The sequence below is a fragment of the Rhipicephalus sanguineus genome, chromosome 4 (assembly GCF_013339695.2).
Source record: "Rhipicephalus sanguineus isolate Rsan-2018 chromosome 4, BIME_Rsan_1.4, whole genome shotgun sequence".
Taxonomy (NCBI): domain Eukaryota; kingdom Metazoa; phylum Arthropoda; class Arachnida; order Ixodida; family Ixodidae; genus Rhipicephalus; species Rhipicephalus sanguineus.
This window is the reverse complement of record NC_051179.1, coordinates 177,675,866-177,695,439: the sequence shown is the minus strand read 5'-3', so window position 1 is coordinate 177,695,439 and position 19,574 is coordinate 177,675,866. Positions and strand designations below refer to the sequence as shown.

General features: G+C 45.7%; 1 protein-coding gene across 2 annotated transcripts in view; it reads left to right on the top strand.

Annotated features, from left to right (window-relative positions):
* LOC119390928 (splicing factor 3B subunit 4) overlaps nt 1–19,574 on the top strand; it is a 65,734-nt gene extending 46,160 nt beyond the window's left edge. For both annotated transcript variants that reach the window (XM_049414982.1, XM_037658644.2), the window contains 4 exons: nt 2,125–2,262; nt 7,875–7,991; nt 11,378–11,485; nt 19,354–19,574. In XM_049414982.1, the coding sequence (XP_049270939.1) occupies nt 2,125–2,262; nt 7,875–7,991; nt 11,378–11,485; nt 19,354–19,520 (530 nt within the window). In that variant the 3' untranslated portion in view covers nt 19,521–19,574. The remainder of the gene's footprint in view (nt 1–2,124; nt 2,263–7,874; nt 7,992–11,377; nt 11,486–19,353) is intronic.

The window sequence follows — 19,574 nt, the reverse complement described above, 5'->3', positions numbered from 1 at the left end:
TTGGTCTTTATACAGAAAATTACGGCAATAGCGACGGCAAAAATCCGCGGCGAGTGTCCATATCATTATCACAATAAACATTTTAAAAAAGTTGAGGAGCCATTTCACTCTGTGAAGTGGATGATAAGCGAAGCTGTTTCGCGCATGGCAAGGAGGTGACATGGTGGAGGACAGTTTGGTATGTAAGGCCAGGTTGTTAACGTTCAATACGCAATATAAATGCGAAAGCCTCAGATGCTTTATCAAACACGAAAATTGACCGTCGGCGGCGTGAATCGAGTGATGCAAAAAATAATCATCATGTGATGCCGTCATCATCACGTCGTAGATCGTCAAAACTTGTGACGTCATCATGGCGTCATATATCGTGATGTCACGTGATGACGCCATCACATGACATCGTCGCTTTACAATGCTTCCGTAATCGGTGCGCCGATCATGGAGCTAGCGCAAAACCAGGTGAGGTGCAGAGAGCATGCAGAGGAGGAGGGGGAGGATCAACCCGTCGATCGAGAAGAAAAATAATCAGGCTTTCGCCTTGGAGTTTTCTTAGGGGAATGCATTAGGGATAGTTTGGCTCTTTGGCATTGAGGCACTGCTGTACATCACGGTGTTTGTCTACAATGTGTGCTGATAACCACATAGATGCATTTAGAGTTATTTCATAAAGTGCAATTTTATTTATCTGGTATTCTGTTTATTTGCTAGTGTCGAAAATAATCGCCGAAGAGGTTAATCCAGAACACTCAACTGCATGAGCCTTTATTTTTCATTAGCGAGTGAAACATGGAGTACTCCTGAGATGATTTTTTCCATGAGATTTGCAATGAATCGAAATATTTCTAGCCTTCATAAGAGCCCCATAGTAATATTCCGGTGCTTGAATGTTATTGCAATATGCTTCTGTAGTGCACTCAGGCCAGGATGTAAAATTCGCTGCTCCAGTGTGCTCCTACATGCAAAATTATCTGCTCCAAAGTGCTCCAAGATGAAAATTTTGCTGCTCCAAAGTGCTCCAAAACGGAAATTTTGCTGCTCCAAAAATTGCTCCAAATCAGAAGTCCTCGGTAGCATCACTGCTTTGTAGAAACGAAAGTAGCTCGCTGTTGTTGAGCGGCGCGGGCACCGAGAAACGTCGATGCACTGACAGCGAGAATATACTGCGTGTTTGACTAGGTGACAACTCAAGTGCGCCGCGCATCGTCGTGCAGGGCCGCGAGAGCATCGCGGAGACGTCGAGTGCGCGTTGCTTGCAAAATGCTTGTCTTCGCCGCGTTGAACGAAGAGTCTAGTCGCCGCACCCGTGCACGGTCCGGAGTGAAGCAAGCACGAAGAACGTACAAATGCGCGCATACGGCATACAGCAAGCGGCCCGGCAGTGACTCCGCGACCCGAGTAGGCGACGCGCTGCACGCAACTAGCCAGGTATGATCAGCTCCACGTCGCGGTACCGCGCTTCGGTGAAACGGTGTCAGCTAATTGCAAAGGCGGTTAATTCACTCGTGAGCACGCAGCGGGCGTCGCTTCACGACGTGAAAAGGCTTAGCTTGTCACCGAAGGGGTTGTTAGCACTTTAATAAAAGTGCACAAAGAAAAAAAAAACGGCTTGGCCGCTAAGCGCACGTTTTTAAAGGCGAGTCCATATACAACGAACTACTGATATAACGACCACTTTTCGCGACGCTTTCGAGTTCGTTATAAACGGGTTCGACTGTACATCAAAATAAAACAAGAAGCGGGCGTGGCAATATACACACATACACACAAAGAGTGTACTATATATTATACAGAAGAATGTATATATGCGGGGTTTTCCTGCGGAATAATTTTAGTTGGAAGTAGCGCTTTGTATGTCGGTCTTTTTGCTGTCTGTGTTTTTTTTTTTATGCAAGCTTGGCCTGCTTTAAAAAAAGATGGAGCTTTTTGCATGGGGCTTGCATCCTATGCACCACTGCAGTGCCCTGAAGTGCCCATTTGGGCCAGGTTCTATCCAGTCATTTTGTAGAAGAAATATAAGCACATTCCAAAGACAGAATTTAAGGGGGGTGTGATCATTATGCGAGTAAATGCAGCAACATTTTCTTGATACTATCAGGTGTGTGACTGTGCGTGTTGCCATTACAGGAGGTTTGCCAATGCCACCATTGCCCACCCTTCCGCCACCACCACCCATGCCTGGTGGCATGCCTCCGATGCCGCCACCATTCCGACCAATGCCACCTTTCCCACCCGGTGGACTGCCTCCACCACCGCCACCTTCCAGTGAGTGCACTCTTTCCATTCCGGTTCGTTGGTCTGTGCCGTAGGGACCATTGCTGTCAGTTGGAGTGAGGCAGCTGCCAATGAACTAAACCGTGCCCTGCAGCAGGTGTCGTCATGTCTGTGCAACTATCCACGTATTGCATCATTATCAGCAGTGTGAAAATTCGGTGCAGCCAAAGTCCACTGCCAGTGTGATAGCCAGGGCTGGAAGTGCTGTGCCACTTGCACCACCCTCCACGAATCCACTTCTGCTGCGCCATCCTGCTCCAAAGCGTATTATTGCGCCGACACCGCTCTCAAGCGGTCTTTGGTGCCTTCATGTGCCGCTGTCATCCGCGACATAGCGCACACAAGCGAGCTCCTATTATCATCACCTCGCACGCTCTCCGTGACATTGATAACGGTGCAAAAAAGTCAGTTTTGCCATAAGGGCGAAGCAATGGATGTGATAGCAACAAAATGTGATGTTATACAAAGTAGGGCTAGCAGCTAACTCTTTTGAATCCGATCTCGCGTAACTCTACAAAACGCCGGTGTAAGGGAGTACGGCCGCTGCAGGGAGCAAAGCGGTTTTCGTGCTACCTGTCGTCTTATCGCGAAGTAAGCGGGTCGTTTGTTGATGTCTGCCGAGAGAGCATGCGCGTCAGCGCTTGTGACCGTGCCCTTATGATCGAAAATTGCATTGCTGCTCGAGCGCTGCGGCCACCTCCTCCCCTTCTCCCCTTCATTCCCTCGGCTCTCTTCATGCTCCTTCGCGTGGTGAAAGCATGGGCAAAAGACACGCGGGGCAATGTTATTGCATCCACTCTTCGTGTAACGGAGATGGCCGGCTCATTTCATCTCTGCTTCAGCCATGTTTGTCCCCCGTGCTTGCAGGCTTTTACTCGCACATAGGACATACGATGTTCAGACATACGAGGGCCATAAGACATTCAATGAGAGCGCAACCACATGAGAGTAGCCGCAGAGCAGCCATAGTGGCAAGACTGGCTAAGGGCTGAAGAGGCGAACCTAAGTTGTATTGTAGTTAGTTCTGGTTTCGCTCTAGCAGATTTTTGTGGGTAGGTTTCTTTTTGGTGTGAATTTTGAGTGATTAATTTTTTGCTGTGTTGTGTGATGAAGTCTGGTTGCCGTGCCACCGCCGTCTTCCGTCTCTCTCTATCCCATCTGAATTGCGAGCGCTTCCGAGATACGTGACACACGGTCAAGCTTTGGTCTTTTAATTCGATAGTGTTAGAGAGCTCATGTCGCAGAAATTCCGGCGTCGGCGACAGTGTCGGGGTCGCTACCGACGCTTGTGAGCGAAAAATCGTCCATGAGTAAAATCAAGAAAGATGCAAATAAAATAATCAATAAAAATCTTTGGTCCCATTGAGGATTGAACCCGGGCTGTTTGCATGGCAAGCAGATGTCCTACCACAAAACCACGATGTTACTTGCAGTCTTGCAGCTGCTTCGGAAAAAAACACTACAGAAATGCCAGGTAGTGAAAGGAGTCTCCTTAACGCATTTTGTTCGGCAGGTGTCACGACGAAAATGAGCCCATTCGGCGATTTGTAGGCGCATTGGCGAGGCCATAAAACTACATGTTTTGCGCAACGCTATGCTTCGAAAAAAGCCGGGATAGTGCAGCCATCACCGCTAAAAACACACACGAACTTTCAAACAGCTCTAAAAATGGACAACTATGTCCATCTAGCGGAAAACATATCAAGCCAACGCCTCTTTTGTAGAGGAGGCGTTGATCAAGCAAACAGCAAACGCTAGATAATGTGCTGCCATCTGTGAGGCATTGTGAGAAAATGTCTCAACTCTTGCACCAGGAAGTGCTTTAGATCGAAAACCTGTACCATTACTATAGATACATCGCGCGTGCGTGTGTGTAACAACACACATTAATAAGTATGCACTTAGTGGTTGAAGTGTGCACTAGGGGCCGGATTTCGCTATCGCGTTCAACTCTTAAAGGTAAAGCTTAAGGGTCCCCCAATTTTTGTGCTGTCTTTCGATTATTGTTTTTTACTTGCGTGGCTTCTTGGTTAGTACTATGTCATTTGTGTTCCGTTCAGTACCTTTACAGATTTTCTAGCCCAATTTTCTTGGCTGGTGGGTTTGTTTGTTTTCTACGTCAGCAGGCTGTTTCCTTTGGTGCAGTGATTCCACTCCTGTGCCAAAGTTCGTAGCCAACACTCGCGAGCTTTTACTCGCGTGTAGAACACACGATGCGCGGGGTGGTGTCATCAAATTGGACTTTATACGGAAATTGACGGCAGCGGCGACAGTAAAAACCCGGCGAGGGTGTCCAGATAATTGCTTTCGCTGTAAAAAGGAATAAAATTGAGGAGCCATTCCACTCCCAGAGGTGGATGACCAGTGAAGCTGTTTAGCGCATGGCACATGGTGGAGGCCATTTTGGTATGTAAGGCCAGGTTGTTAACGGCAAGTCTGTTAATGTTCAATGTGCAAGATTAATGTGAAATCCATAGATGCCTTAACAAACATGAAAATTGACCATCAGGGTTGGCGGCGTCAACACGAGTGACGCAAAAATCTTCATCGTATGATGACGTCATCACGCCATAGATAGCCAAAACTTGTGACGTCATCATGACTTCATACACCGTGACGCCACTTGAGGATACCATCACATGACATCGTCGCTCTGCACTGCCTCCGTGATCCGTGGGCTGATCATGGAGGCGGTGCAAAACCACGTGAGGTGCAGAAAGCTTTCGGAAAGCTTTTTTTTTTACACTGCTCCACTAGGAGATTTTCGGCGTACAGACGGAACGACCTAGCCATATACAGCTTTGCTGTAAAGGAAAACGAAGTTTGTCAATTCATGTAGTCCCCCGTTGAACGCACTTTCACGGAAGCTCGACTTGAGGCAGATCTCCATCTTCCAGGCAATCCGGCACTTGCGCAAACGATAGTCTGGAAGCACTGCGAGAATGCTCTTGCTTCAGCACAGAGAGGCCTCAGAAAGAGGTAAGGGAGTGTCTGAGGAGGTTGACATATTGAGGCTAGCTAAGTGATGTCATGCTTCGTCCAGCAATACAATCGATCGAGAGGAAAAAGGAGCTGGCTTTTGCCTTGGAGTCATCTTGGGGGAATGCGTAAGGGACCGTCTGACTCTTTGTCATTGAGGCACTGTTGTACGTTGCAGCATTTGTCTACCACGTCTGCTGATAACCACATGGATCTATTTAGAGTGTTATTTGATAAAGTACAATTTTATCGTTATTTGCTAGCGTCGAAAATAATCGCTGAAGAGGTTCTTTCGAAACACTCAACCGCATGACACCCTCATTTGTTGCATTATCGATTGAAATATGGAGCGCGCCCGAGATGATTTTCTCCGTCAGATTTGCAATGAATCTAAATATTTCTAGCTCTTTATAAGAACCCCGTAATAATTATTCAGGTGCTTGAATATAAATGCGACTTCATTCTCCAGTGTACTCCAGGATGCGAAATTAGCTGCTCCAGAGAGCTCCCAATGCGCAAATTGCCTGCTCCAAACTGCTTTACGATGGAAATTTTCGCTGCTCCAAAGTGCTCCAAAATGAAAATTTTTCTGCTCCAAAAATTGCTCCAAATCAGAAGTCCTCGGTAGCATCACTGTTGATAGTTTGTTTGGCCTTGGTGGCGCTTGCTTCTTTTTGGGTCATCAATGTTTCGACTGTAGTGAATTTGGGCTTCTGTCATTCTGAGCGTGCTTATTCCAAGAGTCAGGTGGTGCGATATTCTTGGAAGATTGACATCGCTTTGGGTGCTAGGCAGGTGCGTGGCCATGATGTGGTGTTTATGGTGAGGTCTTGACATTTTTGTTATCGGGTGGATTCATCACGAATGGTATCGCCCTTGCCAGTTGCCGTTATAAATTTTCATAATTTTTCAATAAATCTCAGTTGGAAGTTGAGCGCCTGTCCTGTGTGCCTCGCATTTTATGTCCTCCATTTCGTCGCGCTCGTTTGTTTTGCATCAAATATGAACCAAACACGTCTTGTTTTTCATTCGTCTGAGGTCTAGTCAAGTGTAGCGATCCAAAGCACCGCTTGTTTCTTGTTTTCTCCAAGTTATTGTTCTGTCAGCTGTGATGTTTTAATGATTTAATTTGTGGTTAGTCTGGTCTGTTCATCAGTAAAAATCATCGGAATTGTTGTGTTTACCAGAAATAAAAAATTTCGATTAACAGTGATGTTTGACCCTAGAAATCTGCTCCAAAACTAACTTGCATTGCTCCAAAGCACACCTTTTGATGCCTCAAAGCTACTCCATAACTCCCTTTTTACCATTCCAAAGCTGCTCCAAAACAGCATTATTCCTGCTCCCTGAGCTGCTCCAAAAGACTGAAGCCTGCTTCCACCTCTGGATACCTACTGCAACAAATTTCCTGACCTCATGAGACCACCTAATCCTCTGGCTTGATAATTTCCTTTTATTTCACATCTGTTCTGTCAGTGTTAACCTCCTGGGTCTTCTTCTTTAAAGAAAAGCATTCGGATCGCTTTTGTAAATGCATGTATGCAAGCTAAGAAAATCCTAAATTACTATCACGTTATTTCACCCCAGGTGAGATTTATAGACCAGATAAAAAGAAAAGCTGAAACCTTTCTACCCCCTTTCCAGTGCATCTCCTTCATCAGCTTGACTGTTCGAGAGACACCTTATTCCCCAAGAGTCGTACTGTGGCAGCATATTATAATGGAAGTTTTGTGATAACAATGACTCCATAAGACAAAAGGGACGATACCCCCAGGCCCCCCTTCCTGGTGTGTGGATCTTCCGCTGACTTAAGCCCTAGATGCATCTTTTGTCGTAGCCGTCACCCTCCCTGTCTATCTCAAATGTACATCAATACAAATGTACATCAAATGTGCATCAATAGAGAAAATGTATTGTGGGGTTGCGACACATGTTGCAGTCATAATTCATTAACAGCGCGTACGCTTACTTCCACATGTAATGCACGATTATTTGCACACGTAATGGTTAATAATCAAAGTATCCAGTATGATGGGGCATTCACCATAATAAGATTGGCAGAGAACAGAATCTACTGCACACACAGGTAACTGCATACTCAAGCTTCTCATTTGAAACAATTCCTTTTTCTTTTTTAATGGGTAGGCTGCTGGCTTTCTTAGGTCTGTTTTTCTGTTTGAAATTACATTTGACACATGTCTCTCGCAGAAGCTGTATGTGCCATTTTTGCCCTTGTCACTAATGGTTCAATACAATAAACATCTTTTAGATTGCAGCAAAGCCCGCAAACGACACCCTGTTGTGTGAAGAGCCCGATTAGTGGCTCCTCTTTGATTTTTTGCCTCGTCTCCTTGTTTACATTAGAGAAGCATTTCCTGTTTGCGCACATAACAAAAACATGCACTAGAAAGTCGGAGTCTTAATGTTGTGCTACACAAAGTGATCGCAAGCCTCATTTGGTCTACTCTAAACCTCTTCCAACACAAATCTGCCCAAAAGAGCTCTTCTGCTGCTACAAAAATTACTTCGAGTCCTAAACTGGTTGCACTGCCGCTATAAGAAGCAGTTCTGCTTGGTTTAGTGTTGATATATGTACTTCAACGTGCCTTTTTCTTCCCTTGCAGTGGGCATGCCTCCGCCCCCACCACCCATGCACCAGCCGCCATTCGGCATGATGCCACCTCCACCAGGAGCACCCCCACCACCAGACCGGATGCCGCCTCCTCCACCTTCGCAGATGGGTGAGCCTCGAGCTGGTGCAGTTTACCCTTGATACGGTGAACTCGGAAAACCGTACAAACATGCATTGGTTGTGGATTCAGAAGTATGAAAAAATCAAAGTACAATAGGCTCATCAAGTAATGTAATCCAAACGTGAAGGACCCCCAGGATTGTGTTCTAATTATCAGACATTCTCATAAATATAACTCGGGGCAGCATACCAACTTGTGATGTAACATTGATTGTTTCTTAGGGCTGCAGCACATCATAGACATATTTGATGTGTAGGGCGCGACGACGACAATGGACAACAGGGAGAGTACACACGGTATGTGTGCTCTCCCTTTTGTCGTTGTCGTTGTCGCGCCTTACACTTCAAATATGCTGAACCAACACGCCCAGTCTGCCATTCTTACATCATAGACAGCTCTGCATGATTGCCAGTGAAGTTTTTAGACGTCAGCGATCATACTGGTACTCGTTACTACAGTAGAATCTCGGTCATATGAATCTCACGGGGGAGCAAAAATATTCATGTCCCCCAAAATTTCATATCGTAATAAACTAGCAAAATCCATTTTCAAACAATGATATACGCACAAAACATCTGTTGCCAGTCGAAAGAACTCGCGTATGTCTTTCTGGCGCGCGCAAAACGGATCAATAAGGGACGGTGCAGCTTGCTGTCGCGAGTGCGCGCACACCAGAGCTTCGCTTGAGGCCAGCTGAAAACTAAGTGCCGAAGTCCGTTCCACCGTAGTCGTAAGCGAATGACAGGGACGCCGGAACGCTTCATGCCATTTTTATGGCTTTATTGCCTTTAATCTACTGCTGTGTTCCTTTAATCACCTCCCCCCCCCCCTCATTTTCGACTGTCTTCATGCTCAAGAATAAGTTAGGGGTTCCACGGCACTCTGGAAAAGCCGTTGGGTTCCCCAAGGCTAGAGCGTTTGAGAACCCCTGCTCTAGCAGTTTTGCACGAGAAGGCGGCAGCGGACTAATGAAAAGCACGTTTGTGTCGTCCCCCCATAAAACCATTCAGCACGCATACAACGGCGCTACTCTTGCAGTACAGTACGCACGTGTTTGATGAGATAGTCATGCGGCGATGTTTCTTGGCACCCGCACCGCACTATTTAAGGTGGTCCCGCATGAGGTAGCAGCAAACAGTGATGAAGCTTGCTTTTGTTGTCATCTGTTAAAAGAGTGCAGTACACTTGATGCTATGCCAGCCGAGTAGATAGCTAAAGGCACTTATTTTGATGTTCTCCTGACAAAGAGTAACACTGACCTGCAGGAAGCTCTTGGGAAGTCTGAAAAGCTAAGTGAGCAGACGTACAAAAAGTCAAAGCAACGATATGCTAAATCATATCACTGATCTTAAGCAGAAGCCTCCTGCTATGTAACTACAGTTTTTGTGTAATCACAATTTCTTTTTCTATTTTTGATAAGTCTGATGCTTTCTCTTTTTTTCTTTTTTTTTTTCCTCGTATGTTCGAAGTGAACCTAGTTTCCAGAACCTTCTTTCAATTATTTCATGTTTGTTACATGGGCTAGATCGGTTGTGGGGTATGTAAAAAGTTAAAAAAGAAAGCTTTCTCCAAATGCTGTTTTAGTGTTTGGTGCCAATTAAAATATGAACTTGTCCCCCCAAGTTGCTAAAAATTTGTTTTTTCAAGCTCTTAGGACGAAGTGTTAAATGCTGCTAACTGCTCCAAATCAAGGTTCTTCTGCTCCAAAAACTGCTCCCAATTCAATTTCAGCCGTCTTACCCTTGGACATTACCATACAGGAATGGTCCCTCAATTCCAATAGCTGGGTTCCCAGTGCACTGGATCCTGTGAGAGCTGTGTACCATGAGCAGCTGGAAACAATGTGGCAGTCGGGAAAATGAAACACTCGGAAATGTGATAGCAGAGTTCTACTGTATTTTACTACCGCAGTGTTTTGCCAATGGCTAAAATGCCTAGTGTTAAGTTTGGAATACCAATTTTTAAAATGCCCAAGAAAGTGTGCATAGGGCTACGGTGAAGTCACCATGGCACATTTGGTAGAGCAAAGAAATAGTTTAACAAGGGCACATACTTTGAGCTGCTACATTGTCAGGGTTGTTATTTCCTTATTTACTGCCAACGGTTTGGAACCCATGGCTTGTTGTGTTCTTGGTTCAGTAATGTTTTTTGATGTAAACTTTTATTGAGACCAGCAATTTGTTAGGCCCAGCCAAACAAATTGCTGCTCTCAATAGTTTATTCCTCCTCCTCCTGATGTTATTACATTATTTTTTGTGCAGGGATGCAACAGCTGCACCAATTGCGCCAATTTGATACAATTCCTTATTTTTGCACCAAGCTGAGCCAAAACCGTGAAATTGGTTGAAATTGCACCACGCTGCACCAAAATGCCCGACCAGCTTAAAATTTTCTCAGTTGCACAAATTTGAGCAAGAAATGGAGGCCGCGTTGGTCATCTGCAGTGTGGGCATCGTCATCCAATACAGACGCGCAGACCCTAACCCTAACCCCTCGCGAAAAAAAAAAAGTCAGCTTCATCGCAAGGACGAGGCAATGAATGCGATAGCAACAAATTGCAATGTTATATGAAGTGAGGCTGGCAGCAAACTCTTTTGTATCCGATCTCGCGTAACTCTACAAAACGTTGGTGTAAGAGAATACGGCCACTCCAGGGAAAGATGCTCTTTCTCCACAGTGTGTTCGCATTGACAGCGCAGCACGTAGCAGGATATACGAGTCGCCCGCTGATAGCTGCCGAGATAGCGCGCGCACCAGCGATCGCGATCGCGGCCTTAGAATCAAAGTTCAAAGTTGCTACTTTGAGATTTCAGGCTAAAAAAATTCAGTTTTTTTTTCATAACCTGCTCCAAATGTGGATTTTTGTGCTCCAAAAGCCACATCTTGCTGCTCCAAAAATTGCTCCAAATCCTATTTCGGCTTTTGCATCCCTGTTTGTGCATTCACTCGTCTGTGTGCTTTCAACTTGAAATTCTTATGCCATTAGATTAAATCATCCATGTTATTTTAAATTTTGTAGCAGCTTGCAGAAAAGATGCAATAGTATCGTTTGTCACTCCTTTACTGAGTCTAAGTTTCACTGAATGGGACGTGACGTGTGAAAATCAGAAAAATAATGTCTGCACGAACAAGCGTGTGTTCACTAAGTTTGAAGTACTTTGTGGCCTTTAGTTGTTTTGGTAACATTGAACACAGCAATATCATTTTAACACATTGAAACCTTGGTTTGGGTTACAATCACCTCATATTCTGATATATTGCGCTGCTAAATAACAAAAATGAGGAAAACCTTGTGTGGTAGTAGTCACATTCAAAAGTGCCGTTTCTTTGCTGACTTGAGACGGCATCGTGGGTTCTGACCTGTGGCTGTGCAGGTCCTCCTGGGATGCCTCCACCATTTCCTCCTCCGCCTGGCATGCGGCCACCACCTCCACCACCGCAGTTTGGTCAAAGGCCACCACCACCACCTCCACCAGGATTCGGTGAGTCACTGTTGCACTGCACTACTGCATATCTTTCCCTCACACGTAATGCATATAAAAAAATGGGCAAGGCTGTCATCCACCCTTGTGTAGCAGAGTTCTTCAATCGCACCAGTTGCGAAACTCCGTTCAGGAACTCGGAGATGCCCACGGATAAATAAATGGAGGATAACAAACCAACGTGCCACCTGGGAGCGGTGAGAGAAAACACACATCATTGCTGCAGTCTTGAAAATTTGGACGCTATCACAGCACTCCCACAAGCCCCATAGAGTCGATGTATAAGGACCCCTGAAATTTTTGTCCAATTTTCCAGAGTTTCTGCTCACATTACAGGTCTAAAACGGCATTAATTGAAGCTGCCACCGCTGCCATGTCGACCTTCTCACAGGCTTGAACCAGAGCTTTTGCGAGTATATTCGTTCCATCCATAGCGTATTACGAAAGACAGCTTTGCCGCAATGCCTATATGTTATGGGTGAAGAATACCGAAAATCTGAAGGGGCTACTGTCATGGTGTAGCATGGCGACGCCTTTACGAATAAGCACCAGAAATGCACAGAGGCATGATGGTGGCAGGCAGCAAAAGCACCAGTACCATTTAATCACTGACAACGCTATCATGATAAGCGTCTTCGATTAAATGTTCAGTAGTGCATGTGGCCTGGTATGTGAACTGTAAGCTTTTGATAGGAGACAACCCAAACGCATTGCCTTCAGTAAAGAAAGCAGCTCGCTATCACTGCACCTGTTAAAGAAAGTGTGGGGGAAAAAAACCCACAACACAGAGAAATGAGAACGAAAGGCACAGGACGACGCACTACTAGCAACTGAAGTTTAATGCAAACCACAGAAAGATATGCACACACAGTATGAAAAACCACAAAATTAAAGAATCACGCAGTTGCAGAAAGAGTAAAAACGTGCCTAAAAAAAGCCAAACACGTTAAATTTCAGTTGCTAGTACTGTGTCGTTCCGTTTCTATGTGTGTTGTGGTATTGTTTTCCCGCTTTCTTTAACTATGAACATGAGTCCTGACTGCTTTGCTGCCTCTATACGTGCGTGGTCAAATTTTATTCAACCTCATGGCATATAAAGTCCTAGGATCCAACGTGCCAAGCCACCAGCCACTATTTATAGGAAATTTTTAATTTTAAGGGGGGACGTGGCAATGAAAACTATCTTTGTTATTTATGGAGATAAAGTGATGAAATTTGGCATGAAGATGTGATATGTTGTGCTCATATCATAACTGAAATCGGTTTTGAGCTATCTGTTGTAGTTATTGAGTTACAACACTTGATAGACTCTCATTGTCATCCCAAAATGAATTAATGAATTAGACATAAGTTCATCAAGATTTTTGCATAAGGATATTCACAAGGGCCCATTCTGTGCCGTAATGCTATTGGTTCATTTTTTAATGTTCAAATGAGCACACACAAACCTTTATTAAATTTCTTATACATATTGTCTTACTAACAACTTTTACAAAAAGCCAATTATAAAAATCTGTATGACGTGCGGACAAATATGGACAGCTTTACGGCACTCGCCAATGTCTCAGGATCTAAGCGCAGAAAACGGAATGGTTATATCTTTATTTGTTGTGAAATGGCACAGGGATGACTGACAGCAATTGTTCAAAAAATGAAAGCTGAGAAAATGGAGCTCAAAGAAAATGGAGCTAAAAGCTAAGAAAATGGAACTCAGAAGGAAGCTGGTTTTATTTTTCATTGGAGAAATGCAGCTTTGCGCCTATTTTGAGCTCTATTTGTCCTCTTTATGACGACACCAATATGGTGGCACTGTGCCAAGGGAAAACTTTAGATTTGCATTTTCTAAAGCCCAATTTTCTCATAGTTTTCGATGACAGCACACTAGTAAAATGCTTTTTTTTTTTCAACTTCTACTGCTTATTTTGGTCTAATATTTCACCATGACTTAAAACGTGGTCTCAGGATTGCAGAAAAAAATAAATTGAAAAATTGAACAATTTGACCAAATTTACCATTCCCATTGCCATGTCCCCCCTTAAGCATGTGATTGCCTGATTTCAAGTTGATTTTTCAGCCATAATGCTGGGCTTAATTTTCAGTGTGGTAATTATGCATAAGTCATGAAGTGAGGAATTAAAGATGAAGAACTTTAAGTTGCAGATGGCACTACAGTAGAATCTCGATGATACGAATCCCGCGGGGTCACGAAAAATATTCGTATTAGCCGAAATTCGTATCACCGAAACACATGTAAAACTAGCTATATTAACAGTCAGAGGCAAACTCATTTTTAGGAACACATAAAAAAAACATTTATTTCTTGCAGAAAAAATCTCTAATGTCTTTCTGCTTCTTTTTTTTCGCGAAGTCACTCAGCAGACTTCTTTGAAATCCGTAAAAACGCGTGCACGTGTCGTCGCTGATTTCATCAGCGGCCATAGCACGCCTCAGGACGTCGAGCGCGTGCAGCGTTTCAGCCGCCGGTGGTGGTCCTTCACCATCGCCCTCGTCTATGTTGTCGCCATCATCGCTGGAATCGGCAACCTCGCATGTGGCCTCCTCAACAATATCCTCCACCGTGCGCGCACCACAAGTGGCGAGGTTGTCATCCGCCGTGCAGAAGTCTTCAGCTGTACACCCAGCATCAAGCAGTTCCCAACCCTCAATTGGCTCTTCCTGCTCTGAGGGCACCTCTTCGGAACTCCTGAAGAAGCCGCATTTTGCAAAGCAGTTTGCTATGGTAGTCGGCGTTACTCGATCCCAAGCCATAGCGATAAAATGGATGGCGTCCAGGAGGCTTATTCGCAGGTCGCCTTCGTGTTTTCTGTCAATATTGGCAAGTAGGCGGCGCACAAGAAGGCCCTTGAAATGATGCTTGAGGTTTTTTATTATTCCAGCGTCAAGCGGTTGCAGGTGCGTCGTCGTGTTCGCGGGCAAAAAGATCAGTTTGACGTTTTGGAGCGTTACTTGCCTCGGGTGGGCGGCGCACTGGTCAAGAATCAAAACAATCTTCCGATTCTTGCAGGCCATCCTTCTGTCAAGGAGCGACAGAAATTCTTCGAACAGGGCCGCCGTCATCCACGCCTTTTTGTTTGCGCGATAGACGCACGGCAAATGGCTCTCGCGCTTGAAACACCGAGGCTTTTGGGATTTGCCAATTACCGTCAGCTTAAGTTTCTCCGACCCGTCGGCGTTACAGCACAAAAGCACCGTTATTCGCTCTTTGCTTTTCTTGCCTCCTTGGCACGCTTCGCCTTTTAAGCAAAGGCTCTTCTCAGGCTGAAGGTTAAAAAACAGGCCAGCCTCGTCTGCGTTAAAAACATCACGAGGCTCATACCCAGAGATGAGTGACTGCAGCTTCGCGAGCCAGTCGCTAACAACGGTCTCGTCAGCCTTCTTCGCTTCCCCACAGACGCTTTTGTAAACGAGACCGTGTCTCGTCTTGAAACGGTGCAGCCACCCACCTGAGGCCTGAAATCCGTCGATGCGCAGAGCAAGTGCGATCTCGTCGGCTTTCTCACGCAACACTTTGCCATCGATGTTCACACCAGCTGCAGTAACCTCCTTAAACCAGGTCAGAAGAGCTTCTTCAAGCTTCACGTGTTGGGCTGTCTTCGCTTGCCTCGCGTTGACGTTAAATGAAAGCACATTCTTCATTATTGAGTCCCGCTGTCCAACAATTGTGCTTAATGTCGACGTTGCGAGGCCTAGCTCCTTAGCCAACTCCGTGCGTTTTCTTTTGGGATCCTCATCGACCTTTCGAAGAATGTCCAGTTTCTCCTTAAAGGAGAGGGCTTTCCGCTTGCGAGACATAGCTTGCTGCCACTCGGCAAAAAAGGCACTATCACAACAAAGCAAGAACGCGGGCTCGAGCACAGCAACCACAACCACTCTGTCCGACGGCACGCATAGAAGAAAGAAGCTCCCGCGGGCCGTGCCTCTCCCTCTCCGGCGTCTCCGCCTGCCGGCCTGCCTCCGCACCAAGAAAAAAAAAAAAAAAACGTGGCCAGCGCCATCTGTAATCTTCAAGAGAAAGCAAAAGGCACACTCCGGCCTCCGATACACGCAGATCTTGGAGGCTGTCGCGCGCTGCTCGCCGGCGGCGCTGGCAACGTGCCAAACCGGCGGCGCCGCACGCATTCCAGCGCCGTAAGTGCACGCTGCTATCTTCCGCGGCCGTCGGTGGGGCCAACGTTGCGTTGGGTGGGGCGGCGTTTATTCGTATCAAACGACGCGGGTCAAAAATCAGTTCGTAACAACCGTACTCAAGCACGTTGTAAATTAATGGGCCTTGGCCGGGACCACAGAAAAATTCGTATCATCCCGAAATTCATATTAGCCGTGATCGTATCATCGAGATTCTACTGTAGCTGGCATGGATATATTGTAAACATAGATGTACTAATTATGCACTAATTATGCATAATAGAAGTATTGGTACATTGCAGTCATGTGATAACGCCGACAAGTTCGCAAGCATAATTTTAGATATTTACGTTAGTTTTTAGATATCCGTGCGTAAATATGTGCAGCAATATACGAAGGCAGCGTTGTCATTTTGTGAGCATTGCTGAATGCTTTCATATATCGCAGTAGGTGGATATATAATAAAATTTAGACTTTTCTGCAGGAAACTCAACTGTATGATCATGTGCGACATGTTTTGATGCCATAGTGCAAACTAATGAGACAAAAAAAAACTAGAACATGCCTATCTGCATGGTTGCATATTTCTCAAAAGTAAAGCTAGCCTTATTGTACTAATTTAGTTGCCTTCATGTGTAGGCTGACACCAAGTTCCTTGTGCATCCCATTTCTTTGGATTGTGCTTAGATACTGGCACTGTGAAGTGCAAAAGCTGGAAGAGCGGCCTTTCTAGAGCCCGTTGTAGACTCGAATGGGGCAACTAATACAAGCACACATGCAAGGTACTCACCACACCATCAATCATCGTAACCGTCATAAAGTAGGGAAGCACCCACTATGCCATTTTTCGTCATTCTGCAGAGAAGCGTAGTACCCGCTACACATCTGTGAGGCATTATGTGCACTTCGTTTGTACTGTGGCCGATGACGATGAAGAATTATGGCTGAGCCTTTTGTAATGGGTTAGACGTAATCAACGACCCGGTCACTCGTTGCGCAGTTCACATCGTGTGACGCCTGGTTGTTATTTTACTCTTCTACACCGCTACAGTATTACATATGTTAACACAATTGCTTGACCGACATGACACCTGTATAGGGCATTTTTGTGAAGGAGTTTCAAGCACCAGCGTGGCTGTGTGGTAAAATACTTGACTGCCACGCAGCAGGCCATCCCATCCGTTTCTAGATTTTTTTTTTCTAACTTCTTTTTTTTTTTTTTTTTTTTCGAGAGAGAGAGTGGTTACTGAGACTGGCGGCAGTGGCGGACAACTACAGCACCACAATCGGCTCTCGTGATCTCATAACAGTTTTCACTATAATATATATATAAAGGCTCCAAACACTGTCACTAGAGCCATGGCCGAAAGCACAGAATGGCTGCTTACCAATGGCTAAATATTAATGAGAACTAACAGACAATAATGCCAAGGAAAGTATAGGGGGTGTTATTTGTAGTAATTAGAATATAAATGTGAAGAAAGTAAAGTGGACGGAAAGATAACTTGCCGCCGGCAGGGACCGAGCCTGCGACCTTCGAATAACGCGTCTGATGCTCTACCACGGAGCTACGGCGACAGTCATCCTGCCGTCCACATTATGGGGTATATATGTGGATTTACACCTGGGAGTGTTAGTCAGCGCCGATCGCAGCCATGGCGGCAAATGTGGAACACTCTTTTTCTGCCTGTTGGCACCACGTAGCACGTTATCTTTTTTACGAGCGGGCAGCTGACCAATAATCCCTCGCATACTGCCTGAAAGCATCAAGTCTGCCAGAACGAGACCCTCGCAGTGAATGAAGGAAAGAAGATGACTTTTAATGGCTCGTTTTCGTTTGTTAGACACAATATTAATGAGAACTAACAGACAATAATGCCAAGGAAAGTCATCTTTCCTTCATTCATAGCGAGGGTCTCGTTCTGGCAGACTTGATGCCTTCAGGCAGTATGCGAGGGATTATTGGTCAGCTGCCCGCACGTAAAAAAGATAACGTGCTACGTGGCGCCAACAGGCAGAAAAAGAGTGTTCCACATTCGCCGCCATGGCTGCGGTCGGCGCTGACTAACACTCCAAGGTTTAAATGCACATATATACCCCATAAAGTGGACGGGAGGATGACCGCCGCCATAGCTCAGTGGTAGAGCATCGGACGCGTTATTCGAAGGTCGCAGGTTCGGTCCCTGTCGGCGGCAAGTTATCTTTTCGTCCACTTTACTTTTTTCACATTTATATTCTAATTACTACAAATAACATCCCCTATACTTTCCTTGGCGTTATTGTCTGTTAGTTCTCATTAATATTGCGTCTAACAAACAAAAACGAGCCCTTAATTCACCAATGGCTAAGTAGGTGGTGGGTGGAAGCAATGAATAACACGCACGACCAGTGGTATCTGTCGCCCAGGTTGACGCCATCGCTTGATCTTGAAAAGCGAGGTCAAGGGCATGTAGTCAATGAGGGTGGCGATTTGGGCTTGTTGGTATGGTTGCATGATAATTGATGGTAGCGCAGGCCAAAGACACGGAAAAAAGAAGGCACATGAGACACCACAACGCTGTGGTGTCTCATGTGCCTTCTTTTGTCCGTGTCTTCGGCCTGCGCTACCATCAATTATCATGCAGGGGCATGTAGCCTTACCCGCTGTTAGAGGTGCTCATGCTTGGTTGATGATGATAGTCAGTAAGAGTGGCTGACGCTCCTAGAAATTTTTTTCTGGTTTCATTTTTTCTTATTCCGCGTGATTACAGACACCGGCAGCGGACAACTACCCCCTCTGCCGTTGTGATCTGATAACAGCTTTCGCTGTAAGAGCTTGCCGTGCAGTGCCCAACAACGGACCGCAAAGGGTTAATCATTATCTGGCTTGCTTGCATTTTCTTGCTTGAAAATTCAGTGCTCACTTTCATGTTATCAAGACTGCTATGTCATGCTGATTGCACACATGCTGTTCATCGCGTGCGGCATTAAAAAGATTGGTTGGTTGGTTATAACTTTATTGAATTGTCCTGCAGGCTTTTTGGCAACCCGAGCTCAGGTCTCTCACGACAGGACAACAAGATCTTGTTGCAGCACTGCCTCGCGGGCTCGATTGATTTAATAATTATCATTAGTATTATGGACAAGATGGTGCAGCCAATTTTAGAGTGCACCGCAAGAAAATTGCAGAAGGCAGAAGTGGGACATCCCTCTCAACGCGAACTTGCACAACTTGTAAACAGAACAAACAAATTTGGTGTATAGGTCCTCTTATATAATGGCAGCACCTGTCACTGTACTTGTCGCCTGCTGCGTGCGATGCCACAACATTTTCAAGGCTACGTTCAGCCAATGCAGCCACTCTCGCCAAGCTTACAGCACCGAGAATTTGAGTATGGCCCTCGTAAAGGGTGCCAGTTCGTTGAATACTTCACTGTAGAACCTTTGGGACACAAATCCACGAGCGTCAGTTTTGAACTTGCAGGCCACAATGTGCACAACAGCAAGTTGATAAATTTGAGGCAGATGGCAACCACTTTAGGTGCCACAGCCATGTCCATTTTTCAGGCACAGGCATCAGCTTGCCCCGTCTGTCATCTGGATATGCCTTGCATCCAGACAGGGGTTGGAATTGTCGTCCGTGGAACATATTTTCATGTAAATGTCCGCTGTGTGGATACACCGTAACCAGGTTAAAAGGTGTTGTTTGCCTACTACACCAATGTTTGGTCACTACTACGCAGGCATGCCCCCTCCTCCTGGTGCACGGCCGCCATGGCCCCCAGGTCCTCCCGGTGCACCACCTCCGCCGCCACCACCACAGACCAGCCACAGCGGACCGATGCCACCACCCCCACCACCGATGCCCTCGGGTCCACCACCACCTCCACCACCACCCACCAGCTCTTGAGGCTCCGTGGTACAAAATGGGGTGGCTTTGCTTTTGTGCACATAATAAATGGTT